Source organism: Silurus aristotelis (genome assembly GCF_946808225.1).
Source record: "Silurus aristotelis genome assembly, chromosome: 18".
In the NCBI taxonomy this organism is placed as follows: Eukaryota; Metazoa; Chordata; class Actinopteri; order Siluriformes; family Siluridae; genus Silurus; species Silurus aristotelis.
In genome coordinates this window covers 4,426,996-4,441,386 of record NC_139591.1, presented here as the reverse complement: position 1 = coordinate 4,441,386, position 14,391 = coordinate 4,426,996, and the positions used below count along the sequence as shown (strand labels likewise).

The window sequence follows — 14,391 nt, the reverse complement described above, 5'->3', positions numbered from 1 at the left end:
ACCCTGACCTCTTCAGTGAGATGTTCGAGGAGTCTCCAGAATCATGTCTTACCTTATCCAGCTCATCGTGCAGTTCAGACAGGGTGGGTCGGATGAGCTTCTCGCCCAGGGGTGCCGCAGTCTGACGGTAGAAGTCGATCTTGGGCACGGCATCGATGGTGTTGTGGCCGAACGTGCGCAGGTAGTAGGTGTTGGTGTGCGTGTCGTAGTGGTAGTGCTGCTGGCCGGTGGAGGAGTGCACGCTGCCCTCGCTCAGCGCCGTGTCGCCGTTCTGCAGGCCGTCGCCGGGCGCCGCGTTCGGACTCGTGGCCGCGCTCGCGTCCGCGAAGTTCACCACGCGGAAGCGGCCTTTCGCCTCCTCCTCCGCCGCCGCGCTCGGCACCCTGCCGCCCTTCTCCTCATCCTTCTCCTCCTCATCCTTAGGAGAAGAGGCGCTGGTTTGATCGCTCCCAGCCGCCTCGGCCACCAGGTCGACCTGGAAGCGACTCTGACTCGGGGTCGGACCGGCCGGTGCTTTGTCGCCGCTCAAACAGAGGAAGTCGGTGTCCTGGTGCGGGGCTCCTGCCGGCGCCTGAGACGGGCTGGAAAGCTCAGACATGGCCAACCTGGAAAGCGTGAGTCGCTCTCTGACGTTAACGGGCCCGGCGGAAAAAATGCGGTGATGCCACCACGCTGCTCTTGGCTTCAGGTCTCGCACGCTGCGAACCCAAAACAAGACGGAAGAATAAAAAAAAGACTTGTTGGGTTTCCGCTTGACGGATCTTCAGACAGGGCGTCTGCGACTTCACACACGCGGATGCAAATAGAGATGACCGGTCACACGAGGCATCGGCTTTCAGGTCGAGACCAGCCGAGCTCCAGGGCGATTAGAAAGTCAGGCTGAGATGCAGGAGGAGGTCTGTTATGATGGTTATGATGGTGGCTAGGTGTGTGTTGGCGAGAGCTCTAGCTAGTTCACATGTGATGCTGGAGCGACCTTGCCGCAACTCCTCCTCTCGTTTCAGCGCCTCTTTTCTCAGCTATACACACACACACACACACACACTGTCTGCAGTAGGGCATCGCTTCAGGGGCGGGATCCAAACCATGATGCGAGAAGATCTCGCGAGATTTCTGTTAACACAAGCACGAGAGCGAAGCTTGTTCAGGGTGGAGACTACAGCAGTGAGAAGCGTCTTCATGGAGAGATCTTCGAGTAGTCTTTACAGATTTCCTGCTCTTTCTCTCTGTCACTTGGTGATATCAGGAAACCAAAACCTATATCTAATATACAGACCAGTTCCACAGGAGACAAATGGGGAAGTCAACTAGTCAAGGAAGTGCTCTATATTTGCATACATCACCCATGCCTGAGATAAAGAGAACTCAGTTTTATACCCTTATTGCTGTGGAAGCACTCCCCATGTAAACATCTTTCATTATTATGTGTTTCTGACATCTATTATAAATTAGTATATTCACCGCACCTCCTCTAAACATCTAAGCTCTTTGCTTCCAAGGAGATGATTTGTCGAGAGTAATAAATATATCAGTAGAGCATATAAAACCTTGAGGTGGTTCCCGTGCTTGAAAGTGATGAACAGGCCACAGCTTGGACCAGGAATAAATCCAGTGGTAGATGAAGTACACAAAAGATGTACCTGAGGTGGAGTAGAGATACACTAGAGATATGACTCCAATAAAAGTGCTCCCTTTAAACTTTCACATGAGCAAAAGTACAACAAATGTTAATAATTTGCTTCAAATGTACTTAAGTATTCAAAATACTATGATTTATTATGTCTATAATGTAAAAAGACTCTAATGTCTAATTACTATGGGAAGTAATGAACTACAAATACTTTGTTACAGTGCATAAGAAGATTTTTCTGGCATCAAAACTTTTAGTTTTTTGGACAACGTTTTACCTTCATTCATTTAATTTTTAACACAAACACGTGTACTTTCTACTTCTAGCATTTTAAAAACCGGCTTGTTACTTTAGTTTTAATCATTTTGGTGACATGATCAATATTTTTTCATCTCATTGTTTTTAGCCCATCAACCTATTTGTTGTCATTGTTAATATCATTGTTAATAATAAAACAGGTAGTAGTAATGGCTAATTGTTTACTTAAGTACATGTCAAAAACCCAAACTTCTTTACTTAAACTTGAGTGAAAATTGTAGTCCTTCTTTTCAAAACCTTAAAAAAAAAATGCAAATAAGTCCACTGGTGTTGTGGCGAGTTCGAGTCTGGATTTTCTTCCATCATTTCTTCCTCTCAAAATGTTCTGCTTGCTGTTGAGCTGATGCTGAACTGTATGTTAGTGATAATTAGACACCACCAAGCGGCAATCAAAACGAGTTCAAAACAGAGCGCACCTTCGACCCTGATTGGTTGCTTGCTGCGTGTTTGACCTTTAAGTTTTTATCCTATAAATAAAACTGAACGACTGATTTAGCAAAATGTAGTTGAGTAAAAAGGAAGATATTTGACTCTGAAATGTAGAGAAGTTAAAGTAAAAGTCTCCCCAAATGGAAATACTTCAAGAAAAGTACAAATACACGAAAAGCTACTTAAGTACAGTAACGAATTACTTTTACTTTGTTACTGTCCACTACTAAATAAATCACAAAAAATAGTGATGGATGGGTTTTGCCACTATTTGCCATTATTTTATTAAATTGAAAAGAAGCTAGATACTTAGTGATATTGGCGGAAGCTGAGACAAAAGTTCCACAACGAAAAAGATGTTACACCTGGTTGCAGAACATGGAATAAAATGGTTATATACTGATTTAATTTCTGCTGAATAAAATGTAGTTCTTCTTTGGCACCACAACCTTGTTTCTTTGTGTTCTATTGTCATTTTAACTTCGTTTTTTAACTTATTAATTTTGATATCGACCATCCATGACACATGTAGTCTTAATCCAACAATATAAGCAAATAAAGTCAAACATTAGTTCATCAATTCATCTTCAGTCACAACTTGATCCTTTTCAGGGTTGGAGTGGATCTGAAGCCTGTGTGTTAAGTGGGAATACCACAGAGGGCCCTTTAGTCTATCACGTGACATCATGCATACACATTCACACACTCCTTCACACTTAGGGGTGATTTAGAGTCACTATTATAGAGATGCTTACCAACAAGTTTTCCAGAGATGGAAGGAAACTAAAGAACCCAGAGATAACCTATGCAGATCCATGTGACTCTCCATACAGTAACAGAAAACGAGGATTGAACCTGAGATGCAGAAAATGCACAGATAAAATAAAAAAATAAATAAAACTCCAGTAAATTTAAAAGGCTGTTTTTAACTGGAATAAAGGTGTATTAACCAGTTTTATCAGACCAGCAAGAAAGAGAGGATGGGTGCAAGGAAAAGACAAAGAGGAACCATAATCTTCTTAATGGGTGAGACTGTCGAGTGGGATAATACACTATTATTACTGTACTACAGCTGTATACTATAAACTCAAACAGTTTGGTGGGTTGAAAGGATGTTCAGTAAGAACATGTTGTGAATGAGGTCTGGGGTGTGAAGGAGTTTCCAAGTTAATTTGGGTTCTACTCTGTTCTTTTCTCGCAGAGAATGGCATTTAAACCCATTTAAACATTTAAACGACCTGTAATAACCCTGTAATTTGACCTTTAATGACCTAGAAATGTGCCAGAGCGGTCTCATGTTTCGAATCTTTCCTCATGAGATTTTGTACTTTTATATACAGTGTCCTGTTTAATCTTTGTGAAACTTCCTGATAACATCTTCTAAGGCCATTTCCTGAAAGCCTATTCCGTTACCTTTTCAGTTATCGAGAAAACAATAGGTTCTCTTCATTATATAATAAAAGACAAGGATGTTGCGGTCATGATCGTGCTCGCCAGGGTTAATGCGGCTTCGGTCATTTGCGAGACGCTATCCATTTTTCCATTTTCTTTCTAGGAATTGTGTTCTCTATACTTTCCATAATGCAATAAAAGTGACTTACGCTGATAACACGATAAGAAACAAATCTGATCACATGATTTCATTTCAAGAATATGATGATCCTAAGAACAGATTACTGAAGGCCAGTGAATGTGTGTTCTATTTTGGTAGATTTCTTTAAAGTCAAGTTATTCCTCCTGCTGTGGCAGTGTATGGAAAATAACCTCGCAATGCTCTTACTGTTATCTATTTATTGTTATCTACTGTTAAAATCTATTAAATCTATTTTTATGAGTATGTAATTTCATAAAAAAAAAACATTTTTTCAATCATAATAAAGCCCAACATTTATACCATTAATGTTTTCATTTATATGCATCATTTACTGACTAGATCTGATTTGTCTTGCTTCTCCAGGTTGGTTTGGATGAATTATCTGGTGGTTAGACTTTTCCAAGAGTCAGAAGTTTCTTCTCTCTCTCTCTCTCTCTCTCTCTCTCTCTCTCTCTCTCTCTCTCTCTCTCTCTCTCTCTCTCTCTCTCGCTCTCTTTCTCTCTCTCACTCTCTCTCGCTCCCTCTCTTCTTCCCTGTTTTTGAGTGAGGTCAGTAGGGCCCCTTTCTCTTATTCCCTTTTCATTAGCCCCCCCCCCCCCCCCCCGCCATTTTTTTCTGCTCTTCTCCTCCTTCTCTTTCTCCCTCCCTGACCACTCCCCCCTCCCCCCTCCCCCTCCCATCAAAACCAGTAAATAAAAGTGTAAAATTTCGTCTTAAATCTATTTTTAATGCACCAAATGTATTTTGTTAAAGGGTTATAGTTTAATTTGGTTTCCAATAAAGATGGTATTGTTGCACATTTCCTTTTTACATTTGATGTATTTATGTAGCCTTCAGATAAAACAATCAGATTTTATTCAAATGTAATTATTTAAGTGAGCATTTACAATTTAGGAAAGTTAAGAAAGAAACATATATATAAAAACAATTACTTAAAAAAACTATTCAGTGGGCTGTGGTCAAAAGAAAAATGGCCAGTCTAAGTGGCTGGCTGAAGCTGCCATTCTCACTTCTCACTTCCAACACATTTTCAGAAAGTCATTTTCACCCTTTAGTCAGTAGTCACAGCTTGTCTCCACTGCACATATCTGCCTGGACCTCAATCTAGTCTCACATGCCACAGCACATGCTATTTACAACCCAACATCATTCCCTCATCACTGGCTTAACCTGATTTTGTGTGATTTTTTCTTCAGATCTTATATTATATCTACTCCCACCAGCTTCCAATTGAACTCCACTGTACAGGTGCTCAGAGCTTTTAGATTTCAGCAAACAAAGCAAAGTTTGTTAAAGGCTCCTTTGAGCAATTGTGGAAGAGAGAGGCCAGCTCTGTGTTTTGACCCGAGACGATGAGGGCTAAAAAGATAGGAGTTCACATCAACAAAGCTTCACCACAGTGAAAATGCAAGTCATTTCCTGGCTTTTACTCTTTCCCACATTTATTAGCTTTCCAGCAGAGAAATTGAGATGATCTCTTTATGTTCTGCCCAAAAGAATTTTCATCAGTCGTACAATCAGTGACTCAGAAGTAAATAGTTTTACAGCCCAAACACCTTTTTTTTGGTTAGAACTTGATTTTTGCCATGCTATTTTGTACTTTTGCATGAAAAGAATGTGGAAATACAAGAAATATTGCATGTTCCAACCCCAAAACAGCCCACAAAAGGTTTGTTAAATTCTTGTCCCCTTTTAGCCTGTAAAAGCAGAATCTATGTACTCATGGGTGCGGGATTATCCCCAGGTGTAGTGTAGAACCTAAATCATCACATGTTCTTTCTAACAAATAGATCTTCCTTATAGGTTATGTTAAAACTTTCTTTCGGCTTTTCCCATTAGTGGTCGCCACAGCGGACCATCCGCATCTTTGATTTGGCACATGTTTTTACGCTGGATGCCCTTCCTAACGCAACCCTCCCCATTTATCCGGGTTCGGGACCGGCACTAAGGCTTGTGCAACCCTAATGGCTGGGGTTGGTTCCCTGACCGGGGATCGAACCCGAGCCGCAGCGGTGAGAGCGCCGCATCCTAACCACTAGACCACTAGGTTATGTAAAAAAAAAAAAAACATTTTCTGCAGAATACTATCCTTTTATTTTGTGTAATGGGTCAAATAGAGCTGCAAAAATATTACCCTCATTCCCCATCCTGCTCTTGGAGATCTCGTTGTCCTGGATTCTGTAGTTTTCCTTGCTCTAACTACCCCTGATTTAACCAATCATCTACTTAATAGATTTTCATGAGTTGAAATAAGTGTGTTAGAGCAGGGGAAACACATAAACACAGTCATTAGAGTTGCACAAGCCAGTGTACTCTTAGTGCCGGTCCCGTGCCCGGATAAATGGGGAGGGTTGCGTTAGGAAGGGCATCCAGCGTAAAACATGTGCCAAATCAAATCTGCGGATCACAAATTAAAAATTCATACCGGATCGGTCGAGGCCCAGGTTACCAACGACCGCCACAGGTATTGCTAGCCAACAGGGTACCGGTGGGAATTGGGCTACTGTTGGCTGAAAGAAAACATGCAGGTAGTTGGTTTCAAAGAGGCAGATGTAGAGGACAGAGTGGTATGGAGACGGATGATCCGCTGTGGCGACCCCTAAAGGGAGCAGCCAAAAGAAGTAGAAGAAGCAGGGGAAACATAAACAAATGGTAAAAAAGTGCATAAAAAGTGCAAGACAGGGATCAAAATGAAAATTTGAAGCCTGTAATATATAGCAATAGTGTACTGACTAATAGTCCATGCATGTAAATTAATCTTAATATTTTTTTTTAACTATAATTAAAGGTTGATAGATGCTTCTAAAACATCTCTTAGACATTTGTTAAATGTAGACATATTGAAATGCAGCCAGAATGCGGTTTGCACAATCATTTGGTTAATGTAGGAACAGCTCAATAGCCACTTATGCCACATGAATGCACACAAACTGCTCTTTAGAAAAAACTAACACTCTCCACTCCACTGAACTCCGGCAAAGACAATGCTGTCTCGGGTTCAAATGTGTTTCCACTGATGTAATCTGACTGAACGATTGATCAGGAGTAGTGTCGGTGGATATTCTTTTCTGGACAGCCATGTGAAGGAGATTATAGAACAAAATCGCAAGTAGTGGAAAACGAAGGTCAAACCTAGTTGTTTTAACCAATGAGGTCGAAGCAGACACAGACACAGACACAGGTGTTTTGTCCACCAGATAGTGAGTTTAGTTTAATTGTGATACTATTATCTTACAGCTGCATGTCTGGCTATTGTCAAAGTACCATTCTGGGATCAGTGTAGTTTAATTTTATTCCACAAAACTACTTACGCTTCGAGTAGATTATCAAGATTTACAGTGTGTCCCTTTGTCTTTGGCAAACTGAACATGCTAAATTTAAGGGACAGTGTAAACTGAGGACTATGTGTCATATTTGTAGGTCTTAGATGAATTGACACAGTGTGAAGAAGACAAACATGCCCCAATGTCCTAAAAACTGACCATAACTGTTAGTTCTCAGAAGAGAAAAAAAAGACACTGATGTGAAAACTAATTACATCAAATTCATCGAACCACATGAAAATGATACAAAGTGTTTTCAATATTTTCCTGAAGAAGCACGTTGAAATGTGTGTTTTTGTTCATCAGCACATGCAATGTCTCGTAAATGTTGAAAAAGTTATATAAATGGGAACTAGTCATAAATTTTGCATTTTACTTTATACATTGCATTTGTATTGCCTACAGATGTGTAATAATGATGATGAGCTGTCAAACATGTAATGGGTGTCATTATTTTTTAACCGAATTTATATAACATGGTTATGAAAAAAAAAATAATAATCTAAACTGTTACATTTAATTGTTGCCTGGAATGAAGGGAAATTTGCTACAGTTCATACCAAAAATATTGGCACCCAAAATTAAAAAATTTTAATCAAACAGCTGTACATAAAACACACTTTTTCTTTTTCGGTTTGTTTAATGTTTCGGTATGTTTAATGTTAATGCGTCTATTAGACACGTTAGTTCCTATTATCCCTTATTTTACAACAGTCTTGAGCAGTTGTTGCATCACTAACCCAAAAAATTTTTTTTAATGTAATTTTAAGTATTGTTTACATAAAAATCACATTCAGTATGACATCGGTACATTTTAGTTAATAGCAATGTGTTTTGTGTGAAGTTTAGAGGAGCGTTGTTTTGGATTGCCTTTAAACACCTATTCTGTCACCCAACTGGGCGAGAAATTGGCGTAAAAGGCATCACAAGCTTTCGTTAATAGCTACTTGGCACTCACTGTTTGTTTTGACCAGATCTTTGACCATAGAGGAAATACTGTAATGCATTCAAAATGCTTCAGAGGTACTCACTGAAACATATAAGCTATTTGTTAATCTCCAGCCAAGAAACTGTTCAGGAGCCATTTGTTCAACATGAATGCTCTCAAACTGCCCTTTTAATACCCCAATTTGCTTCATTTCAGTTGACGCTGGGTACAAGATTGACATGGTTTAGCTTTGCAGTCTTTTATGTTGAAGGATGAAAAAGACTAATTGAGCAATTTATCAAAAAACAAAAAACCAGCACAGTTCATCGGTAGCCAGAAATAAATTTCTGGGGGAATTGGGACATACACTTAATGACCTAAAAGCTCTTAGATGTTGGTACTTGTTGGACATCTCATTACAGATTTAGTCCCTATTTGTTATGGGAAGATTTTCCACTTGATTTTGTAACAAGGACACAAATTCAATTTGATTCATTTTTATTTGTATAGTGCTTTCAACAATAGATATTGTCTTAAAGTAGAATTACAGAGACAAAATGGTAATTAAAGAACAGACAGTATGAGCTTGTTCCTTGTAATTGTAAGTTTGTCCATAATGAGTGAGCCAGTGGTGACTGTGGCAAAGAGGCACCAAATATTCAAATTAGTGAGGTAGTGAGGTTGATCAAAATGGCCTTCGGTTCATTCGGTGTTCTGGTTGATCCTGAGGGTGATCAGTGAAGGTTAAGATCAGGAATCTGTGCAGGCCATGCCAGTTGTTCTACTCAAACTTTGGCAAACCTTGTCTTTATGGACTTCATGGAAATGGGCATCGTCAGGCTTAAACCACATCGTGACGGTCAGTTGTGTACATACATTTTGCCATTTAGTGTTTGTAAATAAATCTGCATCATTAACTGTACAATTGGATTGATAAATTCAACACATTTTTCTTAACTATAATGTAATCCATTCAGAGACCACATGACTGTAAAAGCAGTGGTGGTATTTACTAATCAGTCATTTGTCTGATTTATCATTTATGTTAGAACCCGATAACAATATAGAAAAATGACATTGTGTCTTCTTATATCTTATTCATTTTTTTTCCCTTCTGCAATAAACTTCCCTTACTTCATCAGCATCATATTGATATCTTTATACTGAGATCTAGCTATCTCACTCACCCCAGTCAGTTAATCCTGTTTCTCTTCACAGAAGCTGGCAGCCAATACAGTGTTATTAAAGCAAACGAAAAGACACAAATCTGTTGCAGTTAGATATGAAATGTATATTATCAGCTGCGCTCGATGTGTGTTAACCCCCTGAAAAAGTTACATTTGGAACACCCACCAAAGCCTCTGCAGTAGAAATTCATTTATTGCTTCATTTTAGACACAAGCTGTTACTTTGACCATGACTGAGAAAGTTTCAATGGCAAGATGGTGAATGCTTGAAAGTTTGCAAGTTCCAAGAAACACAAAAAGAATGCCATTGCTTACTTTTCTGTATGAAATGTATTTTGTCCAATCTGAGAAGTCATTACCACCATCATGGCATCCAATTAGAACCACAGGAGCATGGCACGGCCCTGAGATGTTTTTCATTTCAAATAGGTTACTGAGAATTCTTTTAAAAAAGGATAACTACCTGGGATATTAGCTCTTCTCAATCCATCTGGATAGGGGTTATATAGAGGACATGATGAGTCTGGTCTTTTGTAATTAAAATCAGTAAATCTGCACTTGGGAGCTTATTTGTTTTTTTCTTTTATGTATTTTCATATTTAGTATGTATGATGGGCGACATATTAGTAACATTTTCTTTGCAAGAACTTAAAGGAAAGGGACTGTTTAAACAATGAAATCCCTTCAGGTATGAATTGTCACTGCATGTGACTGCATGTGATGTAAACTGATCTACTCTGCTATATAAACTGAAGCTACACTTGTAACTATAAACTGAAGTAATGCTGATTAATCTTGATGTTGCAAACATTTTCTGCTCATAAACCTTTCAAACACATTATGTAATAATTTGCTCTGTACTAGAGGTTCATTTAATAAACACAATAAAATCCAGCCCAGAAGTCTTTTTGTGTTAGAAGAGGGAAAAACAAACAATTTAGCAGGTAACATTTTCCTCAACCTATTTATGATATTTTCCACTTATATGAAAACAAAATGTACTTTTACTTGGTTTAGCCTTAAACTAGATATGTGGTGTATACACTGATTATCCATGACATTGTGACCTTATAACAATATGAGAGGTGAAGTGAATAACACTGATTATCTCTTTATCATAGCACCTGTTAGTGGGTGGGACTTATTAGGCAGCAAGGAAACATTTTGTCCTCAAAGTTGATGTGTTAAAAGCAGGAAAAATGGGCAAGTGTAAGGATTTGAGCGAGTTTGACAAGGACCAAATTGAGACGGCTAGACGACTGGGTCAGAGCATCTCCAAAACTGAAACTCTTGTGGGATGTTCCTGGTCTGCAGTGGTCAATATCTATCAAAAGTGCTCCAAGGAAGGAACAGTGGTGAACCGGCGACAGGGTCATGGGCAGCCGAGGCTCATTGATGCACGTGGGGAGAGAAGGCTGGTCCGTGTGGTCCGATTCAACAGAGTATCTATCTATCTATCTATCTATCTATCTATCTATCTATCTATCTATCTATCTATCTATCTATCTATCTGTCTATCTGTCTGTCTGTCTGTCTGTCTGTCTGTCTGTCTGTCTGTCTGTCTGTCTACCATCATAACACTAGAAGGTGACACTCCTGATATGCCCACCAAACGTTTTCAAGGAAACATAAGGTTCTAGTTTTGCAGATACTTCAGCTGAATTGCCGATACTTGTCAAACATGTGCAACTAGTTGGCCAGGTTTTGCTTTTGCCCACACATGCAATAGCATTGTGTAACAATTTTTTTGTAATCGATATTTTAACAATGCAGTTACGCAGCAGCAAAAAATGACCAACCTTATAGCTGTATATTATTGTCTTACGATAAAACATGTTTAGTTATATTAGTTATGCTTAGCTGTAGTTTGAGCTCAATCTAAATATTGTTTGGAGTGAATCTCTGCAGATCTATTTAGTTCCATAAGGCTGGTATCAGCATTAATCATAACAAATGTCAGCTGGTTTCTGTAATTATCTTCTAACTGTAACACACAGTCTTCAGTGCTTTAAACCCTCACTTGCTAGAATCTTCATGCTGCAGGTCAGTCCGCACTGTTAGTCATTGTTTATGGAGTTAATAATAGTCAGTTGGAGACTTTTATTTATTTATTTGAACATCAAACCCACCTTTTTATCGACACTGAAGTTCTTCTTAAAGGCATTAGCTGAAAAGAACATGTTTTTTTCTCTCTTGTTGCTGAGTAGCTCCAGGTGGCAGGAACCTACAATATATAAAATAAAAAAAATATCAAATAGACATGAACATTTTGGCAACTCTACCCTATAACACATTCCCTACCTTGTATATTCCTATACCACATGTCTGCCCAGCCTGAATAGTCAAAAGGTGTTGATTAAGTGTCAGCAGGTCTTACAAAAGTGCCAGTAGTTTCTATAGCAACAGAGAAATCACATGTATTGCGAACGATCTACATAACTGATAATAAATGTGTTGTTCTTTAACCCAGACAGGTCGTTGATGTGGTGAAGATTTCTCTAAGGATATATTTATTTTACATTTATGGAAGGAGTGTAAGGTGTCAGTGCTTTAAGTCAAGTCAACTTTTATTTTATTTTCATTCCAACCATACAGTAAAGTACACAGTGAAACCAAACAACATTCCCGTAGGACTGTGTGTGTGTGTGTGTGTGTGTGTGTGTGTGTGTGTGTGTTTGTGTGTGTGTGTGTGTGTGTGTGTGTGTGTGTATGTGTGTGTGTGTGTGTGTGTGTGTGTGTGTGTGTGTGTGTGTGTGTGTGTTTTGTGTCAGTCCAGTCCCTTTTGTATTAATAGTCAAATGGCTTGCAGGAAGAAACTCTTACACAGTCTGGATGTGAGGGCAAGATTACTTCAGTATCTTTTTCCACATGGCAGGAGATTAAAGAGTGTGTACGAGGAGTGTGTGTGTGATCAGCCACAATGCTAGTGTCTTTACGGATGCAGAGTGTGGTGTAAATGTAAACGATAACGGAAATAGAGGCTCTGATGATCTTCTCAGCCGTCTTCACTATCACTTGCAATTTCCAAAACGTTCTGTAGAACGTTGTGAGAATGGATGGTGAGAACTGAGCCTTCCTCAGCTTTTTCAGCAAGCAGAGATGCTGCTGGGCTTTCAGAGAGTCATTTTGGAACATGAGTCACTACATTTGTGAATATTTCAAGCTGTATTTATCTCTTATTAAATTCAAGAAAGCAAAAAAAAAAAAAAAAATGGAATAACTGTTAATGGATGCTATTATGTGACCTTATAGCAGGATGTAACTTTTACTGGTAGGTGTGTCAATCATAACTCCTCTTGCGTCTGAGAGATTTTCATTCAATTAAGTGTTTATTTTTTACTATATTTCCAGCAATCATGGGCTACTCTAACCAACAACAGAATTAGTCAGCAAGTAGACTAATGAATTTGTGGAGCACAATATTGTGTTGTTTCTATCAAAATGTTTATTTTTTTCATACACTTTGTCCTCCTTAGTATTTTTAGACAATTTTATTCGAACTGTGTGCTTATGTGCAGTAATTATGTTAATATTTGGTTATGCTGCAAGACTTGGCTGAAGCAATGAACTTAGTTCATCTGTCATGTTGCTTGAGTGGTTAAATATTTGTTGTTCTTATTAAATGCTTTATTTAGACTATAGTGGAAAATCGACTTAATAACGACGATATTTAAACTCTGGAATAGTCTTCCTGACAGTGTTCGGGGCTCAGACACACTCTCCCAGTTTAGGTGTAGATTAAAAACTTATCTTTTTAGCAAAGCCTACACATAACACACATCACATATCATAACCTTGTGCTCCAGAAAATCTGATCACATGCACATTATCAACTTGTGCTGTTAATATCATGATTATATCATGATATTATGTTAATATAATATTATGTTAATATCATCACAGCAGCTACGCTAATTCCTCTCCACTGCTTCTCTTTCTCTACCCATCCCGAGGCATCCTGAGGTTGCTCCAGCCCCAGTCACATCCCACCTCATGAAGATTGTGGACCTTTAAATAAGTAAATGGCGACCCCGCAAACATCCGGGAACCATCTAGAGACGTACCAGTGACAATTGGATCCCACTTCATGTGGAGTTTGGACATTGGACCTCCTTGAGTGTTTAAGGGCTCTGTCATGGAGAAGCTGGTGTTCGATCTATGATGATCACAAATGTTAAGCTATTTTATATTATATATATTTAGTTGCTCAGTAGCTCCTAGTTTTATAACCACAATGACTATAAAAGACTGTTAGAAAGAACATCTTAAACTCATATTAGTTCTCACTCTTCAGTGTTCTGTATTGTTTAACGATTATAATCACACTCTTGATGTCACCCAAATGAGCATGGGTTCCCTTTTTGAGTCTGGTTCCTCTCAAGGTTTCTTCCTCATAAAATCTAAGGGAGTTTTCCTCGCCACAGTCGCCATGGCTGCTTATCAGGGATCAATACACACCGTTCACCTTAACTTTTAAATTCTGTAAAACTGCTTTGAGACAATGTCTGTTGTGAAAAGCGCAATAGAAATAAACTTGACTTGACTACATATAATGGCAACGGGAAAATCAATAAGCATAAATTAAAATCCAAATTTGAGTTCTTGAGGAGAAACATTGCAATGTTGCCACTGCAATGTTGTGTTCTGCTGCCATCTGCTGGCCAAAGTGAGTGCTTACATTGTTTTTATTTGGGCGATACCTATTTTCATTTCGATCCGATACCAAGGGCCTTCAAGACGAATATCGTCGATATCGATACCAATACCAATTCGTATTAAATGTAATTTGAAATATTATCTAATGAAACATTTTTAAGATATGTGTGTTTGAAATGTTTTCTAGAAGCAATCAATATAAATATGAAATAATCCCATTTATTGGCTCACTTCTATCATAGCATACAAGACAATAAATAGAATTGTATGAAATTCAGTCATTAATTTGAATTCCATATAATTTTCTAATATCTTGTATATAATAT

The 14,391-nt window shown here is 38.7% G+C and overlaps 1 protein-coding gene across 3 annotated transcripts in view; it reads right to left on the bottom strand.

Moving 5' to 3' along the window:
- slc12a2 (solute carrier family 12 member 2) overlaps positions 1-1,091 on the bottom strand; it is a 58,455-nt gene extending 57,364 nt beyond the window's left edge. Inside the window, exon 1 of one of the 3 annotated variants that reach the window (XM_083568105.1) lies at positions 53-1,091. In XM_083568105.1, the coding sequence (XP_083424231.1) occupies positions 53-598 (546 nt within the window). In that variant the 5' untranslated portion in view covers positions 599-1,091. The remainder of the gene's footprint in view (positions 1-52) is intronic. The other 2 variants (XM_083568107.1, XM_083568106.1) reach the window with 2 other exon arrangements.
- Positions 1,092-14,391: the final 13,300 nt, after the last annotated feature.